The sequence below is a fragment of the Macaca nemestrina genome, chromosome 1 (assembly GCF_043159975.1).
Source record: "Macaca nemestrina isolate mMacNem1 chromosome 1, mMacNem.hap1, whole genome shotgun sequence".
In the NCBI taxonomy this organism is placed as follows: Eukaryota; Metazoa; Chordata; class Mammalia; order Primates; family Cercopithecidae; genus Macaca; species Macaca nemestrina.
The window spans coordinates 86,223,540-86,244,884 of NC_092125.1; the positions used below are offsets into that span (position 1 = coordinate 86,223,540).

Genomic DNA, 21,345 nt, shown 5'->3' on the forward strand with positions numbered 1-21,345 from the left:
CAATGCCAGCTGTCACCAAAGGCAGCACGCTTGCCCTCTGGACTTCCCACAGGGCAGCTACATGGAGAGCTGCCCTCAGGACTCAGGAATCCTCCCTTGATGGGTCCTTTGGAGCCAAGAAGCAGGGCCAAGGGGCCTGGCCAGAGAAGCCACAACAGCACTTAAGTCCTTGCTATGCGCCTGGCACCAGCCTGGACTTAACTGTCTGCAAGAGAGCTGAAACACACACACACAAAGCAGCAGAGCCCCTTGACCTTCTCCAGAGCACAAAACCCAGAGATAGGTCAGAGAAGGAGGGGCCAGGACCCAGCCCCACCCCCTCTCCAGGAATCGGATCACAGCAGGGACAAAGCCGCTGCAGCCTGGACAAGCCTAGGGTGTGTCCCGAGCCCCAGAAGCAGAGCCTCCGTTGGGCCGGAGAGCAGGGAAGCACAGCTGGCTGACGAGGCCACGGTGACTCACCGCGGACCTGTGGCCCTCCCTCCTGCCCTCCCGGGTGAGGCTACGGGCTGCACAGATGGCGTGCCGTGGCGTGCCAGCCCAGGCCCAGGGCCGTACCCACAGTCAGAGCCAGGAGAGGGCTGCGGGTGGGGGCCCCAGGGAACTGAGACACCGGGCTGACCCTGGAAGACGACCCAGAAGAAAGGAACAGAGAGAAGAAAGGGGGAGAAAGAAAAACACAAAGGGAAAGTTTCCCATGAAAATATTTTATTTTCTTTGAGAACAGGATACACCTGCAGGGCTCCTCGGCCCAGGCGGCCTCTCCCTGCCCGGGCGGGTGCCAGATTCCTGGACCAACGGGGCCCTCTGCCGGCCAGCCCGCCGCGCGCTGGCGCTCAGGCCAGAGGGCCGGGAACAGGTGACCAGTGGAGGGCGGCGGCCGAGGGAGCGGCCCAGGGCGTCCAGGTCGGGGGCTGGGATCCGAAGGCCAGCCAGGGCTCCCGGGGCAGCGCTCGGGGTAGGAGGCGGGAGGGTGGCGGGGAGGCCCGAGGCGCTGCCTTGCACGGTGCCACCCTGCACCTCAGCGTGCCCAAAATGCAGCGAGGGTCCCTGTAAAGGTCGCTGGACTGGGCATCCCAGACTTGGCAAAGGGGGAGGGAAGAAAGAAGGGAAAGAAAGGAAGAGAGAGACGCGCCGACAGCCCCGCAATGCGCTGCTGCAGAGACACGCGAGCACCGGCAGTGACACCGCGGGACGCCCCGGCCGGGCCCTGCGCTCCCGGCCAGGTCCCATGGACGCGCTACCGCGGGCCGGGGCCCGGGCCACAGCGTCAGAAGCAAAGCGCAAAAAATAAATAAATTCCTCCAGCTTGGAGGGTTTCTCTCTCTTTCTCTCTCTTTCTCTCTCTCTCCCCGTTTGGGGCTCAGAAAGAGGAACATCTGGATTTTGTACGTATTTTTGTTATTGTTAAATTAACTTCTCGAGAAGAGAAAGGAGGGAAGCTGCTAGGTGGGCGATGGCCAGGGGCTGAGGACTCAGGCTCCAGCCTTTTGGCAAGGACAGGGCGGCCCAAGGAAGCCGGGACCTGATCCCAGTCCCTAAGCGCGAGGCAGTCCGGCTCACGGCGGCTGCGGCGACTACGACGACAACGACTCTGCGGTCACGGAGGACCGCGGCCCAGCGCAAGCCCGACGGGTCCACCCGCCTCTCTACCCGTGACACGCCGCGGACGGAGCGACTCGCGCGCCGCAAACAAACAGCGCCAGGCAACCAGGCGGCCCCGCCGCGCCCCGGCCCAGCCACCCCGGGTGCCTCGGGGACTCCGGACGACCCCGCCCCGGCCCCGCCGCCCCCGCCCACCAGTGCGCGCCGGCCGCCGAAGGCACCTACCCGAAGTAGGCGGCAGAAGGGCGCAGCGCGGCGAGCAGCAGCGTCAGCCCGAAGGCCGCGGCCAGCCAGCGCGCCAGCGGGGACCCATCCAGCATCTTGCCGCACCGCGGCGGCCGACCATCGCGCTCCCAGCTCCGCGCAGGGCGCGCCGCGGCCGCCGCCCTCTTATAGCGCCCGGAGCGCGGCCAGCTGGGCCCGGCCCCGCCCCGCGCCCGGGAGGGGATCACGCCGGCGCCGGGGGCGGGCCGAAACCCGAGCCGCGCGCGCCCGTCCGCCCGCCCCTCCCGGCCGCTCGGGGCCCCGGTCGCCGTTCCCGGCGCGGGTCTCGGGCGCGCCCTTCCCGGCGGGGTTGGAGGAAAGGGAGGCGGGGAGCGGTGAGAACCGAGGGCTGGGCGTGCGAGAATCCGGGACGACCACGGCGAGACGGCATTGGGGGACCGGGGCGGGCATCGGGAAGCAGGTAGAGCGTTGGGGGCGCTGCGGTGGGAGCTTGGAGCGGCCCCGGGGGCGGGATTGAGGGGGAGGGGAAGGGAGGCGTTGGCGGCCGGGTTAGCTGCCGGCGGGGCTCCAGGCCGGGACGGTCGGGGATGGTTCCACAGAGGACCCGGCCGTCTGCCCCGAGCTGCGCGCTGCGCTGATGCTCCGGGGAACCTTGGTGAGGAGGAGTTCGGCCAGCCGGTGATGCCTGTGCCTCTTGCAGATGCTGACCCCTCAAGGAGTGGGGCCAGAGAATCGCTCCTTTCTGGCGGGGACTGTGGCCGCTTTCGGACTGGGAATGAAGCGACATAGCCTGCTAGGGCTGTGAGGTGAGTAGCTCTACCTTTTGGGGTCCTGGTGGTCTCCCCATTCTTAAATTGTGGGAGGGGAGCTAGCGGCTAAGTCAATGCCACACCAGCCATCGGGCAACGCCCTTCTCCGGAGCCTGTTTCCTGTCCTGGACAGGGGAGAAAGAGGACTCCTGGGATGGAAGGTGCACGCCCAGGTAGCTAGAAGCGCACAGTCACAGCCCAGGGACTCATCCCCTCTGCTGATACGGATTCGGAACTGCTTCTGAAGCAGAATGGTGTCAGAGGACCCAGAGCTGGCATTAGGATACAGGTGCACAAATTCCAGACAGACCTGGGGGTGGCATCCAGGAGAAGGCTTGTAAGTTCCCTGGATGGGGCCTCTGTGCCACGCAACAAGAGACAGAAGAACAGGGATTGGGGTCCAGGCTGGCGGTGGCATGCCTGCCACCTGCAGACCCTGGTCAGTGCAGGGCGGTGCCTCCAACACGGGCTAGGCTGCCAAAGCTGAGGACACAGGGCCAGCGAGCCTGCCCAGCCACGTGCTGCAGGGGCCTCAGAGACCTGGGCTGTGGTGCCAGCTCTCTAGGCAGTGCCGTCTGCGCCGGCAGGGACTGATTCTGGCACAGTGACGGCAGAGCCTGGGGGGTGGAGCACATGCTCCTGGAAGGCTCTGAAACCCTGCCAGTGGCAGCGACAGAGGCGAATATGAGGGGTCCTCGGAGGAAAGACAAAGACGATAGGAACAGCAGAAAATGGCCCCCACGAGGGTCTGAGCTGTCCTCGCCACCCCTTGGGCTCCTGGCCCTGCTTCCCTGGGAAGGCCTGGCCATGTGAGTCACCCCAGTGAGCACACCCTTTCTGAGTCCCTGAAGGCCAGCTTGCCAGGTGAGCTCCAGGTGCATGTGGGGCAAAGCAAGAATGGGGAAGGGAGGAGACCAGGCTTGGGCAGTCACTCCCTCTCGGGGCCTCGGTTTCCCCATCTGAGACCCATCCAAAGTGGTGGCTTTCCTCTAAGGCATGATGTCCTGTGTGGGAGCCCTGGCCCCTGGTTCTGCTTTTCCACTAGGTGTGACTGGTCTCACATCCTTCCCCATCCATAAGACCCCCTCCCGTAGGGAGAGGGCACTCATTTGTCGTCCTTTGCTCATGAAGGGCTGGGCCACCTCCCTTGAAATGGGGCTGGCTCAGCAGAGGGAGCGCAGACAGCAGCCCAGCCCACCTAGGCTGCAAGCGACCCCAGTGGGAGGCCCACCCACCCCACGGCAATGGGCTCCAGTGAGCCCCCAAAGTCTGGCTCTAGTGCCAGGAAGTGAGAGGCAGCAGTGGGAAGCAGACCGGACGGGAGACCTCCCTCCGCAATGGCATGCTTAAAGGCCCGGAGGTTGCCTCCAAGAAGACATGTGAGATTGTAAATGTGCATCACAAGCGCCTCCGGCACCACAGAGCTCCCTTCCACTGAATCGCCCTCCCAGCGACAGCTTAGTGGTCACCAAAGGAAGGAGGCAGCTGCCTGGCCGGCTGACGGGTAGAGGGCTCTAGTCCCAGCCCTGGACTCTCAGGACCACATTTGGTGCAAGAGGCTGCTGAGAAGGATGATCTGACATCCATGGAAGGACCCTGCTGTTTCCCCAGAGAAGGGAGGCTGTCAGCTCATGGCAGCTTTTGGTGGTGGGAGCGGCAGGCAGGCCATCCCTGAGTGGCCCCACCAGACCCCCACTTGAAGCCCTGGCCCAGCTCCAGCCAGGAGCCTGTCAGAACGCCCAGGAGCCCAGGGCATGTGGCTGACAGGACCCAGGGCACATGAGTGGTAGGGCCCAGTGCCCCAGCAGGGTAATGTCAGAGATACACCTGAGGTCTGGCAGGGCTGGCTCAGCTCTTACCTCACTACACCTAGGATGATGGTGGCAGATAGAGGCAGTCCCCTCAGCCTACCTGGAACCAGGGAGAATTATACTCCCTCCCACTAATCTCCCAGGCTCAAACTCCCTTTCATGTCTGGCTGCCCTCGCCCACCGTGGCCTGCCTGCTGCTTCAGCCACAGCCACTAGTGGCCCTTCCCAGAGGGCAGCGTTCACCTGCCCAAGGGCACACAGCGCTAAGAAGGCAAGTAGCTGCCCCCACCCTCTGCTTCTCTCAAACCATATCCAGAAAACCCTGGGCACAGTTCAAGGGGGAGACGTTTCCCAGGAAGTGTGGGCTTTTTTATTCTCATCTGCCATACTGCAGTCTGGCCCCTATATTTCTATTGGAGAGGCAGGGGCTGGCGGTTCTCTGACTAGAAGCTACATTGTACCCCTACAACTCCCCATGGCCTCCCAGGCCTAAGAAGCTCTCCAGGTAAGGGGAGGGGAGTAGGCAGGACAAGCCATCGCTGGGCCCACGGTCAGGTGAACAGAAGTCTAACTCTAGTCAAAAACAGGACAGGCGTGGTGGCTTACCCCTCTACTCCCAGCACTTTGGGAGGCCAAGGCTGGAGGTTCGTTTGAAGCCCAGAGTTTGAAACCAGCTATAGACACATAGCAAGACCCTGTGTCTATAAAAAAGTAAAATAAGCCAGGCATGGTGGCTCACGCCTGTAATCCCAGCACTTTGGGAGGCTGAGGTGGGTGGATCACCTGAGGTCAGGAGTTCTAGTCTGGCCTGACCAACATGGTGAAACCCTGTCTCTACTAAAAATACAAAAAACATTAGCCAGGCTTGGTGGCAGGTGCCTATAATCCTAGCTACTCAGGAGGCTGAGGCAGGAGAATCGCTTGAACCCAGGGGGCGGAGGTTGCAGTGAGCCGAGATCGCGCCATTGCACTCCAGCCTGGGCAGCAAGAGCAAAACTCCATCTAAAAAAAACAGAAAGAAAAGAAGAAAAACAGATTAGCAAATTAGCTGGGCCAGGCACAGTGGCTCACACCTGTAATCCCAGCATTTTTGGAAGCAGAAGCGGGCGAATCACTTGAGGCCAGAAGTTCGAGACCAGCCTGGCCAACATGGTGAAACCCCATCTCTACTAAAAATATAAATAAATAAATAAATAAAATAAGTTAGCTGGTCATCATAGTGTATGCCTGTAGTCCCAGCTACTCAGGAGGCTGAGGAAGGAGGATTGCTTGAGCCCAGGAGTTCAAGGCTGCACTGAGCTATGACTTTACCAGTGCACTTCAGCCTGGGCAACAGAGACCCTGTCTGAAAAAATAATATATATATATGTGTGTGTGTGTGTGTGTGTGTGTGTGTGTGTGTGTGTGTGTGTGTGTATATGTGTGTATATATATGTGTGTGTGTGTATATATATATATATAAAAATCCAAAGTCCAAGCTCCTCAGTCAAGTCCCAAATTTGAGCCAGTTTGCAGACCCAGAACCCCCTGGATAGAGGGGAGGCTGAGCCCCCTTGAGGGGGACCCGATGCGCTACCAAAAGCTTACTGTTCTTATCTTTCTCCTAGCCTTCCCCAAAGGCACTTCTGGCCTTTTACCAGGGTGAACATGCAGTGGGGAGAGGAGATAATCAGACCTTTCTGGGATAGCTGGACACAGCCCTGAACCGACATCAATTCCAGGAGACCCAGCAGGTCGCAGTGGCCCCAGGCACAGCAGGGGCTTGTGGAGGTCCCAGAACCCATGGAATTGTAGCTCAGTCAACTCCCAGTTGGTCCCACAGCTCCTGGAGCCCCTCCTGTGGTGGTTTCCCCAGCTCCAGATGTGTAATTGTAATGGATGCGCTGGGTAGCTGGCAGAAGCCCCAAGATTGCAAGAAGTGTTTAAGGCCAGGCTGGGTTTTTCCTGCTCTACCCCCCACTAGGGTTCAGCATGCTTTCCAAGGGGTAGGGAAGGCACAGCCCTAACAGGTTGTGTCAGCACCAGGGAGGAGGCATGGGCTCAGGAAGGAACCTCACCATGTAGAAAGAAAACCCAAAAGCCGCCTATGAATGCTCATCAGGTCCAGGCGCTCTTGCAAACATCTATCTTCGTGCAGACCCCTGCCCTGTGAAGTGCTGAATCCCCCACAGCCGCAGACCCTGACTGTGTCCACACAGGACAGCATGTACAGGGGCTGCCTGAGCTGCCGCGGTGTCTGGGTGCTGCTGGGTCGCCCTGCTGGACAAAGGCAGCCACTCCCCGAGACCAGGCTCATCCCCACCTCCCTTCCAGGCCCAATCTGGATTCCTCAGGGAAGTGGTGTGGGTTGTGAGGGGCTTGGAGGGCTCTGGGCTCACACACCCCCAATGGTGGGCCCCTTTCGAAAGCCAGGGTGCCCCCACCAAAACAGAAGCAAGTCTCAGAAGCATGTCCTTGGATCCACTCAAGTCACCATGTGGCTGGGAAGAAATAAGTGCTTGTTCCCCTAGGCCTTGCCAGAAAGCTCAGGAGGCGGGACCCTTGAGAAACAGTGACACCTCCTCCCCAGGGCCACTCCTGCCCCGCTGTCCCTGGCCACGCACAGCAACTGGGCTGCGTGAGGATCCTGGCGGCTCCTGTCTCCACCTCTCCAGTCCAGTGATCCAACCTCTTCAGTCCCATGCTCCCTGGGCCAGAGTCACAGAGAGAGAGAGAGATGGAAAGAGAGACAGAGATGAAGAAAGGGAAAGAAAAAGAGCATGAGAAAGAATGAGAGACAGATGGAGAGACAGAATGAATGAAAGACACGGAATTAATGAAAGATGAAGAGAGACAGAATGAGAGGGAGACAAAAGAGACAGATGGAGAGAGATACGAAGACAGAGAATGAGAGACAAAAAGAGAGAGGGAAAGACAATAAATGAATGAGATAGAAAATGAGAAACAGAATAACAGCATGTGAGAGAGAGGGAGACAGTATGAACCAGTGAGAGAAAGGGAGCCTTTCCCTTGGGGCAGGGAGGACAAAGAGCAGAAATCCCCACAGCCACAAGCCCCTGATTAAGCCCGTGCAGGAGGGGTGTGCGGCAGGGCTGCCTGAGCTGCCACAGTGTAGGCACCGCCAGGACACCCTACTGGGCAAAGGCGTCCCCCCCACCACGCCCACCAAGGCCACCTCCCCAGCTGATGTGCTCCTCTCTGGACCTGGCCCAGCTAACAGAGTACATGAGGATGGGGTTCCAGGGAGCTGCATACCACCGCTCTGAGCTCAAGAGACCATGGGGAGGCTCAGGGTGGGGAAGCTGTTGGCACCGCCCAGGGAAGGGGGGGCAGTCTCTTGGGTGGTCTTGGAGGAGTGGGGTGAGAGGTTGCTTATCAGGAAACGTTGCCTCCTTGGGAAGATTTATGAGGCCAGGCAGAGGGTGTCCCTAGGGGAGAGGGCAAAAACCACTCATGAGTCATTTGAAATGGAGCTGGACAAAGAGCTCAAGCAGAAGCAACCCACCCAGACTGCCAGCCATGGGCAAAATGAGCTCACGGGCTGCGCCGTGTGTGCGTGCGTGCGTGTGTGTGTGTGTGTGTGTGTGTGTGTGTGTGAGAGAGAGAGAGAGAGAGAGAGAGAGAGACAGAAAGACAGACACACAGACACACAGACACAGAATAGCTCCTGGGCTCACAAGGTCAGGCCTGGGAGGCTGAGCCCAGCCCAGGGGCCTCTGCGGAGCCTGGCTCCCTGCAAGGCAGGGCTGCACCCTGCGGATCAGCTAGAGAAGGTGCCTGCATCCCCGCCAGCACACACACACACACCCCTCAGGCGGCATCCAGCACAGGACCTCTCTTGCTTATTCTCATGGATAGTACCATGTCCTCTGTCAGATGCATACTGGACACTTGCATAGAAATAGTGCAGAGAGACCCCTGGTATCCTTCCCCTGGTTTTCCCCAATGTAACCACTTGCAAAACTCTGGGATGTTATGACAGCCAGGAAGTTGACATTGATACACTCCACTGACCTTGTTACAGGCACTCATTTTTGTATGTGGGTGTTTAGTTCTGTGCTAGCTTCATGTGTCCACTGCCACAATCAGGATACTGGACATTTCCATCAGAATGGGACCCCTCATGCTGCTGTTGCGTAGACACAGCCCAACCCAGGAACCCATTCATCTGTTCTCCATCTCTCATTTTGTCTTTTCGAGGATGCCGTTTACCTGGAATCCTACAGCAGGTAACTCTTTGGGATTCACTTTTTTACTCAGCAAAATTCCCTTGAGATCCACCCAAATGGATCAATAGTTCATGACGTTTCACTGCTGCATAATATTCTACTCTACAGATATACCACAGTGCATTTCACCATTCACCCCTGGAATCTGGGCTGTTTCCAGTTTCTGTCTGTTACAAATAAAACTGCTCTAAGCATTCAAGTCCATGTATTTGTGAACATAAGTTTCATATCTCTAGGAAATATGCCCAAGAAAGCAAAGACTAGGTCACAAGGCAACTGCATGTTGAGTTTTGTAAAAATCTACAAACTGTCTTCCAGAGGCGCTATGCCAGCAGGCACATTTTACACCCTCGCCAACAGTGAAGGAGTGATCCAGTTTCTCCACACACTCACTGGGATTTGTACTTGTCACTTTTTTATTTCAGCCATTCTGATAGATGTGCAGTCACGTATCATTGTGGGTTTAATTTGCATTTTCTTCATGGCTAATTATGTTGAACATTCATTATTTTTATTTGCCATGTGTGTATCCTCTTGATGGAATGCCTGTTTGTCTTTTGCTCATTTTCCTTTTTATTTTAATTTTTAAAAATATTTTAAATAGGCCGGGCGTGGTGGCTCAAGCCTGTAATCCCAGCACTTTGGGAGGCCGAGACGGGCGGATCACGAGGTCAGGAGATCGAGACCATCCTGGCTAACACGGTGAAACCCCGTCTTTACTAAAGAAATACAAAAAAACTAGCCGGGCGAGGTGGCGGGCGCCTGTAGTCCCAACTACTCGGGAGGCTGAGGCAGGAGAATGGCGTGAACCTGGGAGGCGGAGCTTGCAGTGAGCTGAGATCCCACCACTGCACTCCAGCCTGGGCGACAGAGCGAGACTCCGTCTCAAAAAAAAAATAAATAAAAAATATATATATATATAAAAAAATATATATATATAAATATATGTGTTTTAAAATATATATAATATATATATTTTTAAAAATATATATTTTAAAAATATATATGTATTTTAAAATATATATAATTTATTATTTTTGCCCATGGAGGCAAAAAACTTCTGAAGGTCCTGAGAATATATGCTCCTGCCCACTCTCTAACTGGATTTTTAATGTTGAGTTTTGAGAGTTCTTTATATATTTTAGGTATAACTCCTTTGCAAATGTGGTTTACAAATATGCCCTTCCAGTCTGCAGCTTGTCTTTTCATACTCTTCACGTGGACTTTTGCAGAGCCCAGCCAGGGGCCTCTGAGCAAAACTTTTTAATTTGATGAAGTCCTACTTAACAATATTTCCTTTTGTGGATCATGCTTTTGGTGTCAAGTCTGAGAACTCTTGGCCTAGCCATAGATTTTGAAGATTTTCTCTCATTTATTTTATGTGTTTTATAGTTTTACAGTTACATTTAAGCCTATGATCCATTTTACGTTATTTTTTGGGTAAGGTGTGAGATTTAGGTTCAGATTCAGTGTTTTGTTTTTGTTTGCCAATGGCTATCCAGTTACTCCAGCACCATTTGTTAAAAGGGCTGCCTTTTCTCTACTGAATTGCTTTTGAACCCTTATAAGAAGAATCAGTTGTGGATATTTGGATGGAGCTATTTCTGGGTTCTCTGTTCCATTGATCTATATGTCTGTCCCTCAGCTGTTACCACACTGTCTTGGTTTCAGTAGCCATATACTATAGGAAGACTTACCATCAGGTAGAGCAGTTCTTCTCATTTTGTTCTTCTTTTCTAAGATAATTTTAGGTAGTTAGGGTCTGTGCCTTCCCATACATTTTATTTATTTATTTTTTTATACTTTATGTTCTAGGGTACATGTGCACAACCTGCAGGTTTGTTACATATGTATACATGTGCCATGTTGGTGTGCTGCACCCATTAACTCGTCATTTACATTAGGTGTATCTCCTAATGCTATCCCTCCCCACTCCCCGCACTGCACAACAGGCCCCGGTGTGTGATGTTCCCCTTCCTGTGTCCAAGTGTTCTCATTGTTCAATTCCCACCTATGAGTGAGAACATGCGGTGTTTGGTTTTCTGTTCTTGTGACAGTTTGCTGAGAGTGATGGTTTCCAGCTGCATCCATGTCCCTACAAAGGACACGAACTCATCCTTTTTTATGGCTGCATGGTATTCCATGGTGTATATGTGCCACATTTTCTTAATCCAATCTGCCATGGATGGACATTTGGGTTGGTTCCAAGTCTTTGCTATTGTGAATAGTGCCACAATAAACATATATGTGCATGTGTCTTTATAGCAGCATGATTTATAATCCTTTGGGTATATACCCAGTAATGGGATGGCTGGGTCAAATGGTATTCCAGTTCTAGATCCTTGAGGAATCGCCACACTGTCTTCCACAATGGTTGAACTAGTTTGCAGTCCCACCAACAGTGTAAAAGTGTTCCTATTTCTCCACATCCTCTCCAGCACTTGTTGTTTCCTGACTTTTTAATGATTGCCATTCTAACTGGTGTGAGATGATATCTCATTGTGGTTTTGATTTGCATTTCTCTGATGGCCAGTGATGATGAGCATTTTTTCATGTGTCTGTTGGCTGCATAAATGTCTTCTTTTGAGAAGTGTCTGTTCATATCCTTTGCCCTAATATCCAGAACCTACAAAGAACTCAAACAAATTTGCAAGAAAAAAACAACCCCATCAAAAAGTGGGCCTTCCCATACATTTTAGAATAAACTTGTCTAAACCCACAAATTGGCTGAGGATTTGATAGGAACTACATTAAACCTACAGATCAATGTGGGAACAATTGGCATCTTTGCTATTTGAGTCTTCCAATCCATGAACATAGCATTCCTATTTATTTAGGGTTTTTGTTTTTTACTTCTTTCAGTATCATTTTGCAATTTCAACACATACTTGATCCTATACATGTTTTTGTTAAGTATAACTAAATATTTCATTTTCTTTGGAGTGACTGAAAATGGTATGTTTTTATATTTATTTCAACTTCCACATGTTCACTATAAGTATATAGAAATAAGATTATTTTTGTGTGTTGATATTTTATCTTGCAGCCCTACAGAACCCATTTATTAGTTCTACAAGGTTTATTTTTTAGGATTCATTGGTATTCCTATGTAGATAATCATGTCATCTGCCAATAGGAAGAGTTTTATTTCTTCCTTTCCTATCTGTATGCCTTTTATTTCCTTTTCCTGCCTTGTTACACTGGCTAGAACATTCAGTATTGTGTTAATAAGAGTGATGAGAGCTGACATCCTTGCCTTGTTCTTGATCTAATGGAGAAAGCATTCCTCTTTTATCATTAATTATGACATTAGCTATAAAGATTTTTATATTTTTAATACAAAATATATTTTTAAAGTCCCCCTCTGTTCCTAGTTTGCTGAGAGATTTTGTTATTTAATGGGTGTTCCTATTTTTCTAAGAGATTTTGTCATTAGTGGGTGTTAGATTTTTCCAAATGCTCTTTCTGCATCAATACAATCATACGCTTTTTCTTCTTTAGCCTGTCGATATGATGGATTACATTGACTTTGAAACACTGACCTCGCTTTACATACCTGGAATTAATCCCACCAGGTCATGGTATATAATTCTTTTTATATATTGCTGAACTCAATTTGCTAATATTGTGTTGAGGATTTTTGCTTCTAAGTTTGTAAGGGATATTAAAAATGAGTTGGGATTGATTCCCACCGCTTCTATTTTCTAGAATAAATTGCATAAACTTCCTAGAATAAATTGTATAAATTTTTCTTTATTTTTCCTTTTTTAAAAAGTACAGAGACATATTCTCACTGTGTTGCCTAAGCTGGTCTTGAACTCCTGAGCTCAAGTGATCTTCCCACTTCAGCCTCCCGAAGTGCTGAGATTACAGACATAAGCCACTATGCCTGGACTTATTTCTTCTTTAAATGTGTAGTAAAAGTCTCCAGTGAAACCATCTGGCCTTGGACATTTGGGGAAGGAATGTTTATTTACATCAATTTTTTAAAAATGGCCATACGACTATTCAAGTTGTCTATTTCATCTTGATGGAGTTTTGCTAGTCTGTCATTTGTGAGGAATTGGTCCATTTTTCTTAAGCTTCTCAATTTATGAGAGTAGAAATGTTTATGGTGTTACCTGATTATTCTTGTAATGTTGCAGGATCTGTAGTAATGTCTCCAGTTTCATTCATAATATTGGTGATTTGTGTCTTGTCTCCTTTTGTCTTTTTCAGTCTTACTACAGGTTTATAAATGTTACTGATTTTATTCTTTTATATTTTATTATTATTATTATTATTTAAATGGAGTTTCAATCTTGTTGCCAAGGCTGGAGTGCAATGGCACAATCTCGGCTCACCGCAACCTCCGCCTCCCGGGTTCAAGTGATTCTCCTGCCTCAGCCTCCCAAGTAACTGGGATTACAGGCATGCGGCACCATGCCAGGCTAATTTTGTAATCTTTTTTTAGTAGAGACGGAATTTCTCCATGTTGGTCAGGCTAGTCTCAAACTTGCAACATCAGGTGATCTGCCCGCCTCAGCCTCCCAAAGTACTGGGATTACAGGTGTGCGCCACCATGCCCGCCCCTGATTTTAGTTTTTAAAGCCAAATTTTTGTTTCATTGATATTTCTCTATTGTTTCTCTGTTTTTTATTTCATTTACTTATTTTTCTTCTTTTTATTATTTTCATCCATCATCTCGCTTTTGTTTCATTTTGCTCCTCTTTTCCTAGTTTCTTGAGGTGGGAATTTAGAATATTGATTTGAGAGCTTCCCTCTTTTCTAGCATTTACTATTACAAATATCCCTCTCAGCACTGCTTTAGCTGAATCCCATATATTTTGATATGTTATAGTTTCATTTTTGTTTCCAAATGTGTACATACCAAACAACAGAGCCTCAAAATCCATGAAGCAAAAACTCATACAGCTGAAGATGTAGACAAATCCACAATTATAGTGGAGGTCTCAAAATCTCTCTGTCAGAAGTTGATAGAACTACTCTAAGAAAATCAGCAAGGATGTAGAAGAACTCAATAATACCATTGACCTGGAGGGTCTGCTTGACACCGATAGAACACTCCACCCAACAACAGCAGAATATACATTCTTTTCAAATGCCCATGGAACATTTGCCAAGATGGAACACACTATACACCTCAATGAATTTAAAAGAATCGAAGTCACACAGGATGCACTCTCTAACCTCATGGTGGAAGATGAGGACACCAAGCATGAAGCTGGCCAGCCACTTGGGGAGGCAGGTGAGGTGCTGGGCCAGGTTTTGGTGCTCCCACTGGGTTGGCAGCCCTTCTCTCCCCAGATGCTCTCCAGACTCAAGATTCACATCTGCGAAGTTTCCTTTTTCATCTTGGCCAGAGCTTTGAGCAGTAATCCAACTAAAAGCAGCTCTAGATTCTGCCTGCCTTTTCACCTTCCCATGGCTGGGACTCCCGCCCATGACTACAGCTCCCTAGTGGGCCTCAAGGGGCATGAATTCCTGCATCCAGGCCCTTCCTGGCACCAAGTACTTGTCCCTCTAAACCCCAAAGCAGCCCAAATCTAGTCAAGGGCCCCTGGTCCAAGGGTGCTCACTGATTCTCCTGGGAGGAGGGTATGGACAAGCAGGAAGATGCTGAGCTCTTCACTTGCTCATGGGCATGTCCCTGAGGGTGGGGCCAACAGCCTCCAGGGTTGGCTCTGAACTAGTAGCTCTTCTCAACATGTGACAGGCTCAGCCTTTGAGGCCAAGGAGGCCTGTGAGTGGCCCCTTCACCCCGCTGAGCCTCTCTGCCAAATTTAATTGACTCCCTGAGCTAGAACAAGATTCCAGGGAGTATGGACCCCAGGAACATTTTTGCCTGAGATTTGGGTAAAGGAGCACCTTGTGTCTTTAAGCCTGGACGCAGGCACAGGCAGATGTGTCCCACCCAACAGAGAGCATGGGACAGTGGCTAGGTCCATGGCTCCCTACTCCTGCTGCATCTTACTATATTTTATTTTATTTTATTTTATTTTATTTTATTTTATTTTATTTTATTGAGATAGGATCTCACCCTGTCACCCAGGCTGGAGTACAGAGGTGTGATCATGGCTTACTGCAGCCTCAAGTGATCCTCCCACCTTGGCTTCCCCAAGTGCTGGGATTACAGGCATGAACCACTGCACTCAGCTTTCCTGCTGGATCTTTTGCCTTGGCCCTGCCCCCCACAACCCTGGCCAGCCAGCGGGTGTTTAATGCAATACAAAAGGCAGCATCCTGTCCTGCATGGACCCATCACTGAAGGTAAAGTCTGGGAGGTGGCAGGAGATCCCTCCGGGTCCTGCTGCACCTTCCTGGGCCGTGACTCTGCCTCACAGGAGCCTCATGTCCACCTCATGCCCATCTTCCACTCCCATCTTCCCATTCCACGAACTTCCAAGTCAACAGCTTTCAAGAAACAGTATAGGCCAAGCACGGTGGCTCACGCTTGTAATCCCAACACTTTGGGAGGCCAAGGCAGGCAGATCACCTGAGGTCAGGAGTTCAAGACTAGCCTGGCCAACATAGTGAAACCCTATCTCTACTAAAAACACAAAGAATTAGCCAGGTGTGGTGGCAGGTGCCTATAATCCCAGCTACTTGGGAGGCTGAGGCAGGAGAATCGCTTGAACCCAGGAGCTGAAGGTTGCAGTGAGCTGAGACTGTGCCACTGCACTCCACCTTGAGCAACAAGAGCAAAACTCTGTCTCAAAAAATAAAAAATAAAAAGCCGGGCGCGGTGTCTCATGCCTGTAATCCCAGCACTTTGGGAGGCCAAGGCAGGCGGATCACGAGGTCAGAGATCAAGACCACCCTGGCTAACACAGTGAAACCCCATCTCTACTAAAAGTACAAAAAATTAGCTGGGTGAGGTGGCGGGCACCTGTAGTCCCAGCTACTCGAGAGGCTGAGGCAAGAGAATGGCATGAACCCAGGAGGTGGAGCTTGCAGTGAGCCGAGATCATGCCACTGCACTCCAGCCTGGGCAACAGAGCGACACTCGGTCTCAAAAAAAAAAAAAAGACAGTATAACCATATAACCAGCTCCCAAAGTGATATGAAGTCAAATTTCTGTCACATCTCCAAGCTGTTTACTTCTCCAATCAAACCCTGACTGATAGATACCCTGGGGTATGATGGTAAAGACATCTTGTCTGGGGGCAGTGGCTCAAGGCTGTAGTCCCAGCATGTTGGGAGGCTCAGGCAGGAGGATCGCTTGAGTTCAGGAGGTCGAGGCTACAGTGAGCTATGATCATGCCACTGCACTCCAGCCTGGACGTAGAGTGAGACCCTGTCTCTTAAAAAATAATAATAATAATAATAATAAAGACATCTTCAGGTGTGAGTCAGCTTTGCAGTGGGCAAAGGTGCTATAGTCTAGAATTGGTTGGTAAGTAGTGGTTCTGGTATCCATATACACATCATTATAGCAGGGTTGTCAGGATAAAACTGGGGTAGATTCCAGGGCTCTGGGAGAACATTTGGTCCTGGGGATTCCCCCTCCCCAGCCAGACACGATCCCAGGCCCAGAAGCCAGTGTTATCCTGTATATCTCCCTTGGAAGCACCCAGGTATGGCCCCAGCTCAATTTGAGGAGGAGAAGGAAGGAGAAATGTTCCACAAAGATGTGCCGATGGAAAACCATTTTGAAGAGAGTGAATCAACTGTTTCACAAATAAAAATAAAGTCATACCCTAGCTTATGCCATAAACAATTTTTAGGTGGATTAAAGAGATTTTAAAATAATTGAAATACAGGAAAACTTTTTATTTATTCCAGAGTAAGCAAGCGCTTTGTAAGCATAGGAAGAAAGCGTTGGTAGTATCTGGGTAGAATGATACAAAATTTTGTTGGCCATCTGGCAGTATACCTCAGAGGTTTTAATTTTGTCAAGGATTTGACCCAGTCTCTAAGCATTTATACTAGAAAAGTAACAGAGATGTACAAAACATTCTGCGCAAGGGCAGTGATCAAAGCATTATTTACAATAGTGAAAAGTTACAAGCATTATAAATGTCCCCCAGGAGAACATCTGCTTTCAAATAATGTTTCCAAGAAACTTTAACTGTTTAAAGACATGAGGAAATGTCTGGTGGAAGACAGCAGTTTAATCTGTTTAACACTCACTGGTTTCTTCTTCAAGATCTCACTAAAATAGTCATGAATGAATGAAAACATGGAAGACCCATAGGGACAAGTTGATCAGGAGAAGCTTGCTCAAGAGATTACAACAAAACTTTGAAAGAAAGAAAAAAAAAACAGAGAAGAGGTAACTGATAAGGCACAGCAGAGAGAGCTACAAGAGGATGGACGGCAGGGTCTCTGGGCAGCAACCTGGGACTCTGCTAAGGGCCGCCAGGGCTGGGATGAGGATGGAGTGGAAAACAAGAGGATGGGTTAAGCAGCTCTATTGTGAGACTTCTACTCCCAGCCGAGATTAAGTAAAAAGGATCAAATTTACCCTCCCTCCTGAAACAACTAAAAAATCTAGACAAAATGGATGGAACCGCAATTCCCAACATTAGCCAACAAGCAGCACAGGACAACAGGCCCTGAGAGCGGACAGAGTGAGGTGGGTCCAGGCAGGGGCCAGTAGTCTCCCTGAGGAGACAGAGCCAGAGTCCCAGAGGCTGTTCTGGGCTGAGTCCTGACCCTTTCCTACCCCCAAAATCCATATGTTGAAGTCCTAACCCCCAGTACCTTAGAATGTGACCAGATTTGAAAACAGGGTCTCTAAAGAGGTGATTGAGCTAAAACGAGGCCATAAGGGGATCCCTAATCCAATCTGACTGATGCCCCTATAAGAAGAGGAAGTCTGTACACACAGACACCGGGCTGTGTGTGCACAGAGGAAAGGCCATGTGAGGACATAGCAAGGAAGTGGCATCTGCAAGCCACAAGGGGAGGGCTCAGGAGAAACCAGCCCTGCCCATACCTTGACCTCAGAATTCTGGCCTCCTGAACTCAGAACATAAATGTCTGTTGTTTCAGCCCACCAGCCTGAGATATTTTATTATGACAAGCTGGCTGGAGTTCACAGGGCAGAAGACTGGAGAGGAGGAGGGAGTTGCAGAGGGCTGCAGAGTGTCCTCGTCAGGACTGATCAGTACACAAGGGCAAGAAAACTACCTAAGACAGGGGAAAGAACCACCCGAAATGCAGGAGAAAAAATTGTTGAAGCTCACACAAAACTGGGAATAGGTCGCTAATATCCAGTTCAGAAAACCTCGCAATTCATGAGACATTGAGAAGAGGACAAGAAGGACACAGAGATGGCCAAATGAGCCCTTGACTATGAGTCACTCTGTGCTTGTTGAAAAACACTCAAAAGCAGTCTTTGAAAGGATCAAATTGCATCCCAAAACAAAGCTCAAAAACATTTAAAGAAATAACATTCAACAAGATGAAGTTCACAATGCCAGACATCCAATAAAACATAACTAGGCATGCAAATAAACAGGAAAATATGACCCATAATGAGAAAAAAAAATTATCAACAAAACCAGATCTAGAAATGAAAGAGATAATATAATTAGTAGATAAGATCATTTAAGCAACTATTATAAATACACCCCACATGTCCAAGAAGATAGAGGAAAGCAAGAGTATATGAAGGAGGTCTGGGTGCAGTGGTGCATGCCTGCAATTCCAGAATTTTGGGCGGCCCAGGTGGGAGGATGGCTTAAGGTCAGGAGGTTGAGACCAGCCTGGCCAACATGGAGAAACCCTGTCTCTACTAAAAATACAAAAATTAGCCGGGTGTAGTGGCAAACACCTGTAGTCCCAGCTACTCAGGAGGCTCAGGAGAATCTCTCAAACTTGAGTGGTAGAGGCTGCAGTGAGCCGAGATCACACCAATGCACTCCAGCCTGGGTGGCAGAGCAGGACTCTGCCTCAAAAAACAAAAATAAAAACAAAACAAAACAAAATGAAACAAAACAGAAAAAATAATAAACAAACAAAACAAGAGTATATGAAGGAGACATGTGGGAAATATTTAAAATACCTAAATGGAGATTATGGAGATTAAAATTTTCAAATAAAAAAATACACTGGATGGAATTAATAGCATATTAAACACTACAGCAGAAAAGATTAATGAATTGGCAATAGAAACTATTCCAAATGAAAACATGGATTAAAAAAAGAGACAGTAGAAAACAGAGCAAAGCTTCAGTGAGCTCTGAAACCATTTCAAGCAGTTTAACACCTGTGTAATTGTACTCCCCAAAGGGGAGAGGACAGAAAGATTTGAAGTAAAAATGGCTAAAATTTTTCCGAATTTTAAGAGAACTATCAACTCTCACAACCAAGAAGCTCAACAAATCACCAGCAGAAGGAATACAGAAAGGACTACCTTGATTGGATGTGACATAAGCAAAATAGCAAGGCAGGCAGTGCCAATCTCTTGCCCCTACCCCACCAGAAACAAGCAGAAACGGTCAGAATCAATTTTGTCAGAATTCTGGGAAGCAGTAAAAGGGTCACAGCAACCAAACAAATGCTGAATCAAGAAACAGGTGACTTTAAAATGGTAGGATGTATCCATGGCCCTTTTACTTGCCCTTGCCCACTCTCTCCCTGGTGCAGCAGCAGTCCTGGAGAGGGAAGTCAGTATTCTCAGTGTGGGACCCTGGTCTCTCATACAAGAGGGAGCATACCAGACCTGATTGGCACATTATTGTGCATGTCTGTCCTAAGCTGTCTGAGGGCCTAGGGAGAGGTGGCCCAAAGGACTCATACAAGGTGCTTGTCTTTGTTTTGCCTAACTCAGAATGCAGATGGAAACACCGCAGATATTGTGTGTGTGTGTGTGTGTGTGTGTATACTGTGTGTGTATATATATATATAAATACTATATATAATACTACATATATAAACATATATGTCATATATATATATATATAGAAAGAGAGAGAGAGCAAGGTGAACTCACATCCTGCAGATGCCTAGGGCAGAAGATTATAGTTGAGACCTACAATAAAACACTTAAGACCCAGTAGTAAAAGCTGGTGAGAGTTTCTTTGGAAAATCAGGGCATTCAAAAGCACCCATGTGTACAAGGGGATTTAGAAGGCCACATGCATGCCCAGGGCAAGATGCATGCTCATAAAAAACACCTGAGGAGATCCTAAGCGTCCACTTTGGGCTAATCCCTAAGCTAAGTGCAGGCTTGGATAAGTGTTGAAGGAGTGCCTAGCACAGAGTCAATCTGTAAAGTCTGGGAGTGGTTATTTGGTTTCTGCTGTTTGTTTGTTTGTTTCTTTTTAGTTCCTGATATTGAAGGGAATCTCTGTCAAAACACAAGCTGAGGTCTAGTGCAGTGGTTCACCCTTGTAATCTCAGCACTTTGAGAGGCCAAGGTGGGAGGATTGCTTGGGCCCAGGAGTTTGAAACCAGTCTGGGCAACATAGTGACACCTAGTCTAAAAAAATTTTTTAAATTAGTCCGGCATGGCAGTGCTCACCTGTAGTCCCAGCTACTCAGGAGACTGAGGTGGGAGGATTGCTTGAGCCTAAGAGATGGAGGCTGCAATGAACCATGATCATGCCACTACACTCCAGCCTGGGTGATAGAGTGAGATCCTGTCTCAAAAAATAAAAATATGAAATAAAAAAGCACAAGTTGAACACGAGCTATGGACAAAATGTCAGTGACTGAATATGCCTAGGAATACAGTCTTTGCAAAAAAATAGTTTGGGTAAGTCATTATAGAAATTATCTGCTATAGCCTTCAACGATAAAAAATCCAGCAAACACTGGGAAAAGGGATAATCTTATTTCCAAAGTTACCACATTATAATATTCAACTGTCTAGTTTTCAAAATAATTACACAGCATAAAAAGAAACATGAAAGTATGGCCTATTCAAAGGAATAAAATAGATCGAAACTGTCCCTAAGAAGCCCAGGCATTGGACTATTGGATAAAGATTAAAACAATGATCTTAAATATGCTCAAACAGCTAAAGACAATGAAAATCAGGAAAACCACGTATGACAAAATAAAACTCTTAGTAAGATATAGGAATTATAAAATGAGACCAAACAGGCCGGGCGCGGTGGCTCAAGCCTGTAATCCCAGCACTTTGGGAGGCCGAGACGGGTGGATCACAAGGTCAGGAGATCGAGACCATCCTGGCTAACCCGGTGAAACCCCGTCTCTACTAAAAAATACAAAAAACTAGCCGGGCGAGGTGGCGGGCGCCTGTAGTCCCAGCTACTCGGGAGGCTGAGGCAGGAGAATGGCGTGAACCCGGGAGGCGGAGCTTGCAGTGAGCTGAGATCCGGCCACTGCACTCCAGCCTGGGTGACAGAGCGAGACCCCGTCTCAAAAAAAAAAAAAAAAAATGAGACCAAACAGAATTTTTGGCATAAAAGGTGGGATAACTGAAATGAAAATTTCACTAGAGGAGCTCAATAGCAAATTTCAGCAGGCAGGAGAGCCTACAAACCTGAAGGTAAGACAACTGAAATTATTACGTCTCAGGAATAGAAAGAAAAAAGAACAAAGAAAAGTAAACAGAGACTAAGAGCTGTATGAGACACCATCAAGTGGACCAACATACACGGTTAGAGATTCACAGAAGAAGACAGAAAGAGGTAGAAAGAATAGTTGAAGAAACAATGGCTGAAAACTTCCCAAATTTGAGGAAAGACA

General features: G+C 49.0%; 2 protein-coding genes and 1 long non-coding RNA gene across 3 annotated transcripts in view; 1 reads left to right on the plus strand and 2 right to left on the minus strand.

Annotated features, from left to right (window-relative positions):
• Window positions 1-2,018, minus strand: part of LOC105499659 (Wnt family member 9A) — a 29,726-nt gene extending 27,708 nt beyond the window's left edge. The window contains exon 1 of the mRNA XM_071081696.1: window positions 1,831-2,018. Within this exon, the coding sequence (XP_070937797.1) occupies window positions 1,831-1,925 (95 nt within the window). The 5' untranslated portion in view covers window positions 1,926-2,018. The remainder of the gene's footprint in view (window positions 1-1,830) is intronic.
• A 4-nt stretch (window positions 2,019-2,022) lies between these two features.
• Window positions 2,023-21,345, plus strand: part of LOC105499661 (Wnt family member 3A) — a 93,991-nt gene continuing 74,668 nt past the window's right edge. The window contains exons 1-2 of the mRNA XM_071081699.1: window positions 2,023-2,290; window positions 2,531-2,636. The gene's annotated coding sequence lies outside the window, so the exon portion shown is untranslated. The remainder of the gene's footprint in view (window positions 2,291-2,530; window positions 2,637-21,345) is intronic.
• LOC139359241 (uncharacterized) overlaps window positions 7,738-21,345 on the minus strand; it is a 29,592-nt gene continuing 15,984 nt past the window's right edge. The window contains exon 3 of the long non-coding RNA XR_011615182.1: window positions 7,738-7,878. This is a non-coding gene — a long non-coding RNA (uncharacterized lncRNA). The remainder of the gene's footprint in view (window positions 7,879-21,345) is intronic.